At 47.6% G+C, this 14976-nt stretch overlaps 1 protein-coding gene across 2 annotated transcripts in view; it reads right to left on the bottom strand.

Moving 5' to 3' along the window:
- MTMR4 (myotubularin related protein 4) overlaps positions 1 to 14976 on the bottom strand; it is a 47393-nt gene that overhangs the window by 26636 nt on the left and 5781 nt on the right. Inside the window, exons 2-3 of one of the 2 annotated variants that reach the window (XM_053366255.1) lie at positions 13139 to 13201; positions 9325 to 9376 (exon numbers count right to left, since the gene is read on the bottom strand). In XM_053366255.1, the coding sequence (XP_053222230.1) occupies positions 9325 to 9327 (3 nt within the window). In that variant the 5' untranslated portion in view covers positions 9328 to 9376; positions 13139 to 13201. Of the gene's footprint in view, positions 1 to 4830; positions 5231 to 9324; positions 9377 to 13138; positions 13202 to 14976 lie in introns of those variants that run through there. The other variant, XM_053366254.1, reaches the window with a different exon arrangement.

The following is a 14976-nucleotide window of genomic DNA, read 5'->3' as shown; positions in this document are numbered from 1 at the left end:
ATCTAGAATCCACCCACCTACAGTAATACTCAAGAAGACTGCAGTGAAACTAGTTTTAATTAAAATGGGAGAAGCTTTTTAATGATGTGAAAGCCTTGTGAAGTTGAAGCATTTCTCCCACCCACCCAAAAATGTTTTGGCCCCATGACAAAAATCCATTTTAAGCTCAGGAGATATTGATTCTGGATGCCCCAACATCTGATCCAATTAGACATACAGCCTTACCTATTCTTGATCTACTAAATGACTGTGGTCTGCCTTCAGACACTGACAAAGACCAGAATTTCTAGGATGCATTAAAACAATTTCTTCCCTTGAAAAATGACATCACCCCTCATTGGAAATTCAGCACTGAGACATTCAAGTTCACCAGGCTCTTCTAAATATACCAAACTAGGTTTTGCTTGCTTTCAAACTTCACAATATGAGCTGTTTCACCTATTATCAAGCACACATTTTATCTTCCCCCGAGAAGGTGGTGGTGATTGGGCGGGGGGAGACGTTTAATAGGACAAGGAGAAAAATATTTTAGGGAAGCTAGTTAACAGTTTCTTCAGAGGCAACTTCAATCAGGGGCTGAGCATTCACTGTTTCCCAGAGAGATACTGTTCTTCAAATTAGATACCTGGAAAATGACTTCTTCTTCTTTTGCTAGTCTAAAAAAAGAAAGGGCTGTGTATGTAGCCCATGATAAATATAGGCCAAGATGGAGCTATTACCTCCTCAGTCTTGAGGCTGAGGAGGCAGTCTCTGAACTTTCTCCCAAGTTCTGAACGAAGCTTTTAACAGGGTAGGAACTTATTTATTTCTTACATGTATATCCCACCTTTTCTTCCAAGGAGCTTGAGAAGGTGTACATGGTTCTCCCTCTGCTCATATAATCTCTACAACACATCTGTGCGGTAGGTTAGGCTGATAGGCAGTGACTGGCCAAAGCTACCCAGCGAGAGCTTCGTGGCCAAGTGGCAATTCGGATCCTGGTCTTCCAGGTCAGAGTCCAGCACTCTAAACACTGCACCTCACTGGCGCTCAAAGAGGTGCTCCCTGATGACAGCAGGGAATTCCAAGGGTGGGGTGAGAAGTGTATCATTCCCACCCCCATCCCCTTCTTGTGCCAGCTTAAGGTGGGGAGCGAGCAGAGAGGAGAGTGTTGCTGCTACCTATAAATAAAAGCTTGTCTATTTGGCAGATGGGGCTGGTTGTCTCTGCTGTATTTCAGGTCCGCTAGTAGTTATTACAGTCCCCATCTATTTATTGTTTTGGTTTATATTGACATTTAAGGATAACTTATCTATCTTTAACTGTGATTTCTGCATTTCAGGGGGTTAAACTAGATGGCCCTTTGGGTCCCTTCCAACTCTACAATTCTACGACTCCATGTTTTCTGCTGCGCTAAAATGTGGAACTTTTATTTTATCTTATTTGTGGGGGTTTTCAGATGCTGTAAACCCCCCAGTGGCTTCTTTAAAGTACAAAGCAGTATAAAAATTAGCTAAATAAATAAGGAAATATCGTTTCTGAGTCAGAATAATTTTTTCCACAACCAAGTGTCAAACAATCCTTGGCGCCATTCATGGTCATTGTGCACACATGAGCCAGAAGAAGACAGAGGATGGTTGTCATGTACCACGTACCTCTGGTCGTGTTCAATGGGGCAGCACACAATTTGGAGAGGATGCCCAGTAATGAAATTCATGCATAAGTCATTCCATGATAGCAGAGGGAGGTGGTCTAGGCACCCATATAGGACCTGGCAAGCAATCTTGGTCTCAGTGGTGGGTAGCGCTTTGACCTGACTATAACAGCAAAATCTGAACATGGGTAGAAATATCAATGGGAATTCAGCTTATCCCCACAAATTAAGGACTCTGGGATCCAAAATGAAATCAGGCTCTCTCTGTGACATACATCTTTATAGACAGGCTTATAAAAAATTAATCCACTGGCATAAACCACTGAATGGCTTTGAAAAAAAGTGGCCTCAACATTTGCTTGCCAGTGCTAAGTGCAAAGTGCAATGTAAGGTAAAGGTAAAGGTACCCCTGCCCGTACGGGCCAGTCTTGACAGACTCTGGGGTTGTGCGCCCATCTCACTCAAGAGGCCGGGGGCCAGCGCTGTCCGCAGACACTTCCGGGTCACGTAGCCAGCGTGACAAGCTGCATTTGGCGAGCCAGCGCAGCACACGGAACGCCGTTTACCTTCCTGCTGGTAAGCGGTCCCTATTTATCTACTTGCACCCGGGGGTGCTTTCGAACTGCTAGGTTGGCAGGCGCTGGGACCGAGCAGCGGGAGCGCACCCCACCGCGGGGATTCGAACCGCCGACCTTTCGATCGGCAAGCCCTAGGCGCTGAGGCTTTTACCCACAGCGCCACCCGCAAACATTGGCTGCTCCCGTAAACCATACAGCCAGAGCTGTGTAGTGGTTAGTGTATTGAAGTAGGACTTGGGAGAGACCAGGGCTCAAATCACCACTTGGCAAGAAAGTCCACTGGGCCTCTTGGGCATCTCAGCCTAACCTACCTCACAGGGTTGTTTGGGAATTAAATGAGGAGGGAGAACGTAACCACCTTGAGCAACTTGGAGAAAAGAGTGGGATATAAATGCAATACATGCAATTGCACTGCCCCCCCCCCAGCTTGCCCTTCCCCTATTCCTAAGAATTAGCACTGGGATGACCCTCATCCCGGCTTGTCTGCACACACACACCAATGTCCACTGCAGGATGGATAGTGCTAGGCGACTGCCAACTATAGGTACAAGTGCACATGCACACTCACAACATGGATCAAGGATATACCAGCCTTCACCACCTCTTCCAAGAAGCTTTTGGTACAAAACCTTATTCTGCTCCCTAACACTGCCTTCGCTAACCTAGTGCCCTCCAGTTGTTTTGAAATACAACTCATGTGAGCACCAGCATCCTACAACTGTGCTGGCTGGGGCCAATGGGAGCTGTAGCCCTGTATATCTGGAGGGCACCAAGTTGGGGAAAGTCCAAGCACACTTAGCTGATTTTGCTCACTTTGTCCCCGTTATCCTTTCCCAAAGGCTGAAAATCATCTGTTATATTGAGGGCCTGCCTTTCTTCTATCACAGAACTCAAGGCAGTGCACAGAGGAAGGAAGGAAACTCAATAGTAGAGCATCTGCTTTGCATGCAGAAGGTCCCAAATTCAATCCCCAGTCTCTGAAGATAGGATTAGTAGAGACTCCTGCCTGAAACTCTGGAGAGCTGCTGTCAGGCGGTATAGACAGCAGTGAGCTAGATGGGCCAATGGTCTGATAATACATGCTCCAAGGCACCCCAGGTAGTCTCCCATCCAGGCCCTGATCCACACCAATAATATGTGCCTTCATGGACCACGTCCTGGTAAATTTAGGCTGCAAGCTTCTCAGGGGAAGGAAATGCCTTCTCCTCTCTCCTCCCCCATGTTGCTCTGTGTGCAACTATTTTCATAATAATGCCAAGAGGCACATTGTGATTCACCTAATTCTGCACAGGCCCCCATGTCTGCAAGCACTTGACCCACTGGACTAACCTATTACCATGTTTGCACACCTAACAGCCCTCCCCATATATACACACACACACCTGCAAGGTACAGGCATCCGTGTGTGTGATAACAAAGCATCATTCAGTCAGGACAACAACATATAAAACTGCACAACATAGGAGCCAACTCCTAGGGGCCGTGGGGGCTTCAGTCTCAACAATAAAATATTTAAGGGGGGCCGGGCCTCCACAAAGTTGATGGGCATTCCCATTCAAATGGTGTGTGTGCACCACATCATGTGATCAAGTACGCAGGGCAGGGCTTGCCTCGGCCCCTACAATATTTTACTCAAGTTGGCACCCCTGCTGCACAACTCGTACTGCATGATACTACAAGGGGATAACTGGCTTCTGAGCCACCATACACACCCACCCCCCTGGGGCTGGCTCCACATTCTACTCTTCTCGGGGACAATCTGTCCAAGTGACTTTCCATCAGAGCTCCTTCAAGAGACAGCAGGCTGGAGGATGCACTCAGGAAGCCGGGAGGGAGGTTACCGTGCCGCCATGCTGAGTAACTGCATTTGGAGCTGCAGCCAGCTGCTGCTCATGAAGGGTGGGGAGTGGGAATCTCTTTCAGAGGACAGCAGAAGATGGGCGTGAAGCAGGCCGCCTTCTCATTTCCCCTCTGCAACCAAGCAGCAGTCAGTGTGAGCCTCTCCTGCTATCAATCAAGACGAAGAGGGGGATTCTAAGGGGAAGACTGGTGTCTCAGCAAGCCAGGCCCCCTCAACAGCCACCATGTGGCTATGACCTAGAGAGAAGTACAAAGCAAGAGGACCCACAGCCACCAGAAAGAGAGATTTACTCTTGCTGGGTGGATGCACCTTCCAGGCAGGAAATCAAACGTCTGCCTGCCTGTATCTTTGACCCCTATTGCTTTGCTCAGCGGGGGGCGGGGGGGTGTCTATGCAACCATTTTGCTACCCCAGTTGGAATGGTGACCTCTAACCTCCAGCTGAGGATGAGGTAAATGCTGGGGGGGGGGGGGGGAGAGACAGGGAGTCCACCAGATCAAGGTGAGAGTAAAGAATTGGAGGTGGGATAGCAGAGCCACTCCCCAAGTACTAGGCTGAGAGAGAGCTGTACGGAAAGGCCAGACGCCTTCAGACAAGCAGTTCACAAGATGCTCCATTTCCAGACACCTTCTACCCCTCCCGCCTCCCCCCCCAATATCAGACACGAAGAGAAAAATCCAGACTGACAAGCAGCCTTGCAGGTAGGCAGACAGAACAGAGGATAAAAGGGATGGGGGCGGGGAAAGAGACCCACTTACAAAGCAGTTGAGCATGGAGCAGGAGACACGGCCCGGTAGAGTCATGGTCGCTTCCCGGGGAGGTCGCCGGCTCGGGGGCAGGCAAGTGGCATCGCTTCCCCCTGCCCCCCTAACGACTCAGGCAGGCGGGCCGGCGCGCCAAGACATGCAAAGGGCTAGAGCATCTCTGCCGCCGCTGCCACCAGAGCAGGTGCGCTGGCTGCTTCAGTGGCTGCTGACAATGGAGGGGAGGGGAAGGAAGGAGGAGGAGGAGGAGGAGGGAGAGAGACTCCACCTCTCTCCGATAGAAGCCAGAGGAGGCTCTGCCATGCCAGGGGACTCCCTGACAGCCAAGCACAGAAAATGGAGTCCCTTACAGCAGGGTTCTGGGATCGGCAACCCTTGCCCGCCCCCTTTGTCCTGGGACTACAGGGGCGGAAAGGAAACGGGCCAAGAGGCATGTGCTGGAATGCACAGGGAACAATAGCAGCAGCGGCAGTGGCAGCCTGGCTTTGTGTGTTCCGGCAGGAGAAAGACCTGGCCAGGATTCCGCTCGGAGCTCACGTCCAGTCATGCAGGATAGCCAAGCAGCAGGAGAGCAGAAAAGGGGCATGCCGTTGCCGTGCCTGCCAGCTCTGCTGCACGGCTACCCGGGGCCTGCAGTCTCCTCTGGGTAGGATCCAAAGACTACATGGTTGACATCTCAGGAAGACGCACACCCCGCAATAAGGCACAACAACACAAGAGACTCAGGCCAAAGCAAGGAAAGGAGGGAGTGTGCTTAGACCTCGCTCTGGCCCCAAAGGAGCTGCCTCCTTCAGCACCCAAGGGAGGCTCAAAATGGGTGGGGGAATTCCCCAGGTATCACTGCACTGACTGCATGAGAAGAGGGGTTCTCTGGACAGGTGGTGGAAGCTGAGGGGACAGCTGCCCAAGCCCGACCTCTTATGCAAGACTACAAGGGGAGTCTTGTTTTGTCACAAGCTAGGGGGGAAAGCAGTAGCTTTTGTGGGGGTGAGAGCACAAGAGAGAGAGCAAGCGGGGTGTAGAGGTTCGAGTGTTGGATTAGGACCTGGGAGATCAGGGTTCAAATTCCCACGCAGCCATGAAGCTCAATGGGGGTGACCCGCCACTCAGCCTAACCAACCTCACAGGGTTGTTATGGAGATTAAATGGGGAGGGGGGAAATCAAGTAAGCCACCTTGAGCTCCACAGAGAAAACGGTAGGATAAAAATGCAATGATAAATAAAACAAACAAATAATTGCTCCCTTAATCTATGAACCTTGCCAGGGGATGGGAGTGGGATTTCTGAACTAACAAAGCCACATTCTGTGAGAGGGTGACAAACCACCTTAAGCTCCTCAGTCAGATGCTCAGGAGTAGATGCCCCTCCCATTTCTGGAGAACAACATGCTATACCGTCCTCTTCTTAAATTTATTGGGACCATGAGCCCTCAACACACACTGTCAGCAATCAAGTAGGTTATAACTACAATACATCTAAAAATAACCCAAATAAAGGAAAAAAGCCAGGCAAAATATAACACTTTTTAAACCCCACCTATTCAAAGATTAACTCTGCCCAGACTGAAAAGCACCACAATTCTTCTGCGTGGGGCAATCTGGGGGACAGGGATTCTATTGCAGCCTACCTTAGCGGCAATTGGTTAAATGCTGAATAATGGTAGAACTTGGGCAGAAGATCAAGATGTTGCTAAGCAGCCTGAGTCCTCCGCTGACATAACTAGAGGACTATGTTGGTTCTGCCTTGTTATTTCCTCTCCAGGTCCCCTGCTAGATCAGGCCTTGCTTACTTGGGAAGTAGGGTCCTGCTCCAGCACGAAGCAATGCAAGCCTAGTGCTGAGGACAAATCTAGGTGTTATGCAACGGTCCTATTCGCAGCTCGCTGCTTGCCTCTTTCAAGGTGGGAGTGGGGCATATATATGCAGGGGAAATGGGTTATTTAGAATCAAAGAACCAGAGAAGGGAATCTCCTCTAAGAACTGGAGAAGCACCTATCTGCTGGAGATGCTTCAGGGAATCCCCAAGAGTTAGTTGTCCAGCCTTTCCTTGAAGGCCTCCAACAAGGGAGAGAGCCCACCACTCCTCAACCTGTTCTTACCAGGACAAGTGCTTGTCCTCTTCTCTGGGACAGCCATTCAGGGGGTTGAAAATTATACTCAAGTTCCCTTCTCTGCCTACCCTCCTCTAGGCTGAACATTCCCAGTCACTTCAATCTTTCCCCCATCAGACTTATTTTCCATGCCAGTGACCTTCTTTCTTGCCCTCCTCTGAAGCGGTTCCAATTTGTCTCATTCGAACTCTTACCAGCCTACTGGCTCTCTCTGCAAACACTCCCACCCCCCAACTGCTTTTATTTCAGGTCCTGGAGCCTTGCCAGAGTGCGGGAGGAACTGACTGGGAAGGGGGTGGCACTGGCCTGGGATCACAGCTGGGCCCAGGAAAGGTGAGGCTTCTATAAAACATCTCTGGGAACTTTAGGAACGTAAGGTAGACATGCCGTTTCACCTCAATTCACGCTTTACCTCACTAAAGAACCCTAGACAGTGGCTTCCTGCTTGAGGTGCCTGGATTGCTGTAAGCCGCCTTACAAAGGATCATAATACCATCACAATTTAAAGCAACAACAAGTCAAAGCACAATAGAAAAAGAGCTCCCTCATGTCAGAGGTAACCGGGGCTGGTGCCTAGCAGTTGTTCAAATGCAATGAAAGTGAATGCTATCCAGCCAAATACAGATGAAGGCCATTTCATTAAGGTTCTATCAAAACACACCAATACTTCTAATATGACCCTCCACTAGACAACAGCTAGCCTACACTGTCACCGGGGGCAGCGGGGGCGGGACGTCACATACGTGTGCAGATGCCAGTCCCCCGTCTCATAAACCCATCCATAGAAGGACTTGCATGGTGTGATGGCACTTCTAGCGTGCTTCTTCTAGCTCCTCTACAGCTAGAAGAGATCAAGTCACTTGTCCTCACCACCTGCAGCCATCTCCACTCACCTGTGGCTCACAGAGGCCTTGAGGCAGCGGTTGCTCCCAGCTTGGCTACCTGAACACCAAACTATACCTGGCATCCATCAGGTAGTTTGCCCTTGAGTGGCAGGTTCCTTCATCACAAACAGCCAGCATTGGTCTGGACTGGGACTCTATAGGGGGTGGGGAGGGATTAAAGCCCTCCCCTCCCGCCTGCCATTTATTCTAATGGGAGCTCCCCAGCTGCAAATAGCAGGCACAGGAGCCCCTTCAGGGCTGAGAGCAGAAGGCAAAGCCCTTTCTTCCTCCACATGCTAGGGTCTGATCTAGAACTCCTAAGCACCCCAACTTTATTGGAAAGCCTACACCTCCACTGAAAAGCAGACCACGGGATTAACATCATATGTAGCTTGGAACAGAAGATCTGGAGATGCCAAGAGCCTTATCTTGGGAGACCTTATCTCTGAAAAACCTGTGCTATTCCCCTCCTGCCTGTGATCTCAGGACGGTAACAATTTTCATTTTTTATTTCATTTAAAAGCATTCATAAACCACTTAATAGTTGAAAATGTTCTAAGTAGCATACAATGTAAAAAAACCAACAATATCACTAAAACACACAGTAAAAACCAATAAAACAATAATATATAAGTATATTTTTTTAAAAACGAAACCAGGAATTCAAGGGATTCAAACACATAAAAACAGGGTCCAATTGTATGGGTCAGGGAATAGCAGCAAAGAAGCCTGCACATCTGCTTCTAGCTGGCCTAAGAATAGAAGAATTATTATTGGCTAGGCACTTACAAATTAGAGAAGGGCTGTACCAGGATAGAAAATGAGTCCTGCCCACAGGCTAACAGTCTAGGGTCCTCCTTCTAAAGGCCTTGGGTCAAGAGCTGTCCCTCCCAAGCCCTCTACTCGCCAGCCCCTGGTCTCCCCCTACATCTTGTCTTAGCAAGGGGTGTGGGCCATTTTTATGTGGAGAGAAGCATACTGGCAGTGGGCAGAACAAAGGTGGAAGTAGGTGGGGCCACCCCTCTCTTCCCTCCTTCCTACCCCCCAAGACATGTGAACTGATCACTTGCAAGGGACTTTTCTTTCCCCTTTTTCTTTCCTCTCCCCACTCAGTTCAGCTTCTCCCCACCACACAGACATTCCCTCTGGACTCCAGCCACATGAAACCAGGTAGAGGCTGACCTGCCCTTCCTGCCCCCAAGCTCTTTAAAGAGGAATCATGTCCCTCCATAAATGACTGCAGCAAGAAAGCTCGGCAAGACCTTCCTACCCAAAGAGAAGCAAGCTACAGCCGCCTCCATTCTGCAGCACTTGATCTCAGATCAGCTTCTCCTTAGCCCTCTGCACAGCATTTCTGCATCCTTCAGCTCTTATTGCAGAAGCCATACAGGCACAAAACCGGCAGCCTCCAGCCACCACCAGAGCGAACCTCAAAACAAATCCGCAGCAGAGTGAGATGGAGACAAGGCAAAACAGAACAGAAAGCCCACTCACCATCGTCGTTCTCCAGATGTCGGTTCTCTCTCCGGAGCTGCTGAAGATCCACCTATATTTTTGAGAAAAGGAAGCCTGTGTAGGAACTGGATGTGTTGGCTGCAACCAGAAGCAATGGTGGCTTGGGCCTGCTGTCACAAAGGCCTCCTTCATATGCTCCTTGACACAAAAACACCAAGTGCCAAACCGTGTGAATGCGAAGAGGCTGGCAAGGAGCACTGCACCCAGACTCAAAGTACCAAAGCTTCCTCAGAAAGCACACAGGGAGAGTGAATGTCTATCCTGCAACCCTCACCCCTGCCACCGTTTTACAATCCATGTAGAAGAAAGTCCACATATTAGCCTATCTTCCCAGCAGGTGCTTCCGGTATGGAAACGTGACATTGCAGGCCCAGATAAGCAACATTAGAGGAAACTTGAGGGTGCCTTGGAGCAAAGGGAAGATCACTGTCCACTATAGAATGCATTTTGTGTGCCTTTTGTATATGTAAAAGCTTTGGTCTCAATCTGATGTGATGAAGAGGTGCTTCCCAGTTCACTCTAACCCAGTGGTTTCCAAAGCAGGCAATAGTATTACCTAAAATGCTAAGAGGTGGGGGTGCGGCACTGGAGGTTTATTTGACTATCGGACTTTGAAAAGCTGGTAACACTGAATCAGGTTCATCAGTTTGGTTGAACTGATTAAACAAAATAGTTCTAATTGCATTTTCAATAAATGTGCAATGAATTGTTTTGAATGTTATTGCATCATTCTCTTCCTTAGCAGGTTGTGCAAACCCATTAGGTTTATGAAATCAAGGGGCAGTGGCCCCAAAAAGTTTGAGAACCGCTGCCCCTACCCCTTGCCTGCCCAATGCTTGCTCAGCCAGTCTTGCCATCCAGACTACTAACAACTAGGATTTAAGGGGGAACAATCCTAGTTTTCCATATCTGCATAGCGAAGCCCTGCCCAATCTGGGACCCTCCAGAGGTTTTGGACTGCATGTTGGCTGAGGGCAATTTGGACTGCAAAACACTGGGTGGACATCATATCAAGCAAGGCTTTTATACAAATTAAGCCAAGAATGGAAATTCTATTAGCAGGGAAAATACAGTCTGTTATGTGCAGACCTGGAGTAACCTTGTGAGAAATATTGATTCTCTTTTCAAGATACTTGGCACTCGACATCTGCTTTTTGGTCACGACTGATGTGAGTCACAGTCCAAAGCATTTGAAAGAAACCAAGCTAGGAAAGGGTAGCGGTGCGGGGTTGTTTTACTATCATGGAAATTGTTTCATACTTGACCAGTTCAAGTATGGGGCTGGGAGGATTGTACCTCTACATCCCTTTTTAAATCATCTTGAAACGTTATTACATTCAATATCAAAATATTTATCGATGATTTAAAACCATTTGTAAACTGTTTTATATATTTAAAATTTCTGAGCAGAATCCGTTCAACTTCTAAAGTGTTCAAAAACCAAAGCACGGCTTCTGATTGGCTGCAGGAACCTCCTGCAGCCAATCGGAAGCTACAGAAGCCCCGTCAGACGTTTGTCTTCCAAAGGAACATTCGAAAAGTGGAACAGTCACTTCTGGGTTTCAATCGTTCGGGAGCCAAAATGTTTGAGAACTAGGCTATTCAAAAACCAAGGTACGACTGTACTTTAAAACAATGATACAACCTAAAAAAAACCCCAGAAATTTATCCAAAGAAGAAAGGCTGGGCTAGAGAAAAATTGCAATATGAAAGAAAATTTCTTCAAATGATGCAAAACATGGAATTCATGGCCACCAAAGTGTGCAGAGATGGCTGCCTTGTTGAGGTTGTATGAAAATGAGACTAATTCATGGACTGAGAGACAGCTATCACTTGCCAATGACTAAACTGAACTCCCCCATTCAGAGGCAGTCTATCTATGAATACTGGCTGCTGCAAGAGCAACTTGTTTGATTACCCTGCTGATGAGTTTCTTGGAGGCATCTTATTGGCTGCTGTGGGACAAGAAGGGCCTTTGGTTTCATCCAGCTGCAGGGCTCTCTCTCTTCTTATGTTCAAAGGGCTTTAGGCAAATTAGGGGAGATTTCCACAAAGGCTTTTAATCATGGTGTATATATGGATATATGTTCTGAGGAAGTGCATGTCTGACCACCAGTTTCTGGGGGCAAGGGAACAGTGAGGAAGGGCTTTTGCCTTTATGACTGTGGACTTGATAGAAGCATCTATTTGAAAGCAGGATGCTGGACCAGATGAAACACAGACTGGCCTTATCCAGCAGGGCTCTTCTTATGTTTTTAACATGTTGGGAAAAGAGGAAGCCTCCCAGCCTCCTAATCAATCACAGAGAGGCTGACTGGACCCATCTGCCATATCAACCACACCCAACACCTTCTCCAAATATGCAGACTCTACCTATTATGCAATGGTGTGTGTGTATGTATGTGAGAGAAAGTGTATGAGCAGATTTCTTGTTTCATTTATAGCTGGGTTCTGGCTCCCCTTTTTATAATAATTACACACTTCTTATGGTTGCTGTAGTTTTCAAACACTTTGAAATGTAGCCTCTGGAAGCGAGATACATTTCACAAAAGAAGCACTTCTGATGGTGCCTGTGCCAGTCCCTGGATGTACTCAATATAAGCCAATGTTTCTGAAACCTGGGTCCCCAGCTGTTGTTGGACTACAACATCCCTGACCACTGGGCCTGCTAACAACAGCACACTGCAACAGGCCAAATCAAATTTGACATAGTTCTGGCCTACATTTAGGTTATAAATGTAAACAGGGACTCAGGCACTTTCACCTGTGCTATATGAACTCTCAAGTGGTTGTGCAGGAAGCACAAAATTACTCCAACAAGGCAGCGTGAGGCTTGAAGGCACATGATGCAGCCACCTTGTGAAAAGCTAAGCAGATCCAGGTCTGGTTGTTGCCTGGATGGGAGACTGCCTGGGAAACTGCTTTCTAACACCTCAAGATCCATTGTGGGGGGAAATCAGATGTAAATGTAATGAATAAAAAACTGGCAGTGTAGTCATATTATTATGAGCATTAGCATTTTTATCCCGCTTTTCAGCCAAAAAAACCCTCCCACAGCAGTTTATAAATATCAGTGAAGAGACAATCCCTGATCTTGGGCTAACGATCTGACAGACACCCATGTAGACATTGGGACAGGCATGCTTTTTCTGTGCAATTCCCCCTGGCGGTAATGGAATGCAAGGCCCTGTCACTCTCAGGGGGACTTGCTGTATTTGCATGCAAAATACATGGTGGAAAGGAACCTTGCACACTAGCCACTCCAGGGTGGATGACAGATTTTAATCTTTTTTTGTAAAGGAAAAATATTATCTTTGAGGAACAGAGGCAGTCCTGGACTGTCATATAAAGGAATCCACAGGACCCACAATGCAATCTGGGTCATGATTCTCCCAGGTTGAATCAGATGAATCCACTTTGGAATTGGAGTTTGGAAGATTACTCCCACCTCCTTAGCCACAGATGAGGAAGGGGCCTGATGCAGCAGGTGTTTAAGCAAAGCCTGTGGAGAGGCCTTGAAGTTCCACATCTATCTCAGCCTGATAGAACGGTACATTGAATGGGATTACTCTGAACTAAGTGGATTTCCCAGCAGGATATTTCTTCTACCCTTACCAATGATGAAGTTCAAATATTACTCCAAAAGATGAACCAATAATTGCTTGCCACTTAATGCCTAGTTCGAGGGAAATGGAGCCAATTTACAACATGCTAGGAGAAATTATACCTGGGTCTTTGTTCAGCAAATGCAGAAATGAAACGCAGAACTGAAGACATTAGCCATTAAAAGTACCTTGCAAAGTCTCAGTCTTCCTCAGTTCGCAGGCGTCCGATTGTACTGGAAATAGACATTTTCCTGAGGGGAGAAAAGTGAATGGAAATCAAGTGAGTGGGGAAGAATACCAAAGGACAACAACAGCTTTATCTTTGCATCTCCCTAATAAATCATGCCACACCAACTCCTTTCACTGTTAAAACACTCCAGCTGGTTTGAGAAAAGAAGAGTCCAGCAAACTGGATGCCGTAAAGCTGCCCTGTGCTGAGCTAGATTATTATTATTTATTGAATTTATATACCACCATATACCCAGATGGGCCAATGGTCTCGCTCACTATAAAGCAGCTTCTTAAATTCCTGGTTGATGCATCGGCACAAACAAATCTCTCCCCAAGCAATTCAGTTACCACAAACATTCAAGCCAATCTGTCCATAACTTTACCAAAGTTAACCAAAAAGAAAAAGAAAAATCAAGGAAGTTTAAATAAGAAACTGCAGAACCAAGAATAAGAAATCTGACATTACTTCTCATGAAATAGTGGGTCAGACGAGATTATAATTGAGGTTCCTTCCCTCGCATCACAAAAGAGCTGCTGCTCATTTGAAGCTACATCAACTTTTTATGGTCATGCCTTGATGCTCCAGCAAACATTAAGGCCAAATAAAGATTTCACACCTACAGCTTCCTCTGTCAGGATGTGTTTTGCCTGTTTGTTAAAAGTCCCATTTTACTGAGCTCTCATTGCGTTATTTTCCCCCCAGTATACCATAATCAGTGTGTGAGTGCAATATGCAAAGCTTTCCAATTCCGTAAGAACAGAATCAGACCAAGGTTCAGCCTAGGCATATATTTTGTTTCTCTGTGACCAGTCAGATGCTTCCAGGACGTCCGGAAGCAGGGCATGAGGGCGACAGCCCTTTCCTGCTGTCGCTCCCCAAGAACTAACATACAGTAAAAGACTCCCTCTAAACATGGAGGTTCCATACAACCACTATGGCTAATTGCCATAAGCCAGGGGTGGGGAGCTTTAGGCCTGAGGCCAAATGCAGTCCTCTGACCCCCTGTGTTTGGTCCTCAGAACCCCTGCTTTGCATCCTTCTTTGAGTGTTTTTACCTGGCTGAAATGTTTCCTTGAACTCCAATCATGCTTACCTGAACGGAAAGCAGAGAAGGGTGTGGGAGTCTGTGCAGAAACTAACCTACTGCACAAAGGTAAAATCTGCATTCATTGCTCTGCTCACTTTTGCCTCTGGCCCTGCCCATCACTGGCATGCAGACCTCAGAAGGTTGTCCTGAAGGGAATGAGGCCCTGGGGTTGAAAATGCTGCACCCCATCTCTGCCATATCGACCCCTCTTCCTCCTTCAGCCTACCCCCCCATGATCATTTTGGTTGTGCCTTTCTGCAGCTTTACCAGCTTCACAGTGTATTTTTTTTTTTAATGTGGCTCACCAGGGAGGGTTGTTAGGCTGCAGCCTAGAGATTCCCTGTGCACCTTTAAAATCTACCACTGAATAAGGAAATGAGGCAGACAGCCCTGTTATCTCTTTCCACCCCCCCCCCCGCCCCGGCTGTGTTGTTCAGCCTGCCATATGGAGCAAGACTTTCTGTGTGCCATACAGCTATGTGGGAGGGGGCAAGTGTAACAGGACTGGGGCCTGGGGGTGGGAAACCATGCAGGAGAAACCTGGATGGCTGCTTCATCTCCTGATACAGCAGAAGATTAAAAGGTGCAGAAAGAAAATCCAGATTGCAAATCTAAATTGATGCATCTGGTGGAACCAACTCCAACCTAAGAAAGGCCACACCACAAGAAGCCACATAGCTTTTAAGGTGCCACAGCACTGCTTATCT

Source organism: Podarcis raffonei, chromosome 15, assembly GCF_027172205.1.
Source record: "Podarcis raffonei isolate rPodRaf1 chromosome 15, rPodRaf1.pri, whole genome shotgun sequence".
Lineage (NCBI taxonomy): Eukaryota > Metazoa > Chordata > Lepidosauria > Squamata > Lacertidae > Podarcis > Podarcis raffonei.
The sequence above is the reverse complement of the archived record's forward strand: the minus strand, read 5'-3'. Positions and strand labels throughout refer to the sequence as shown.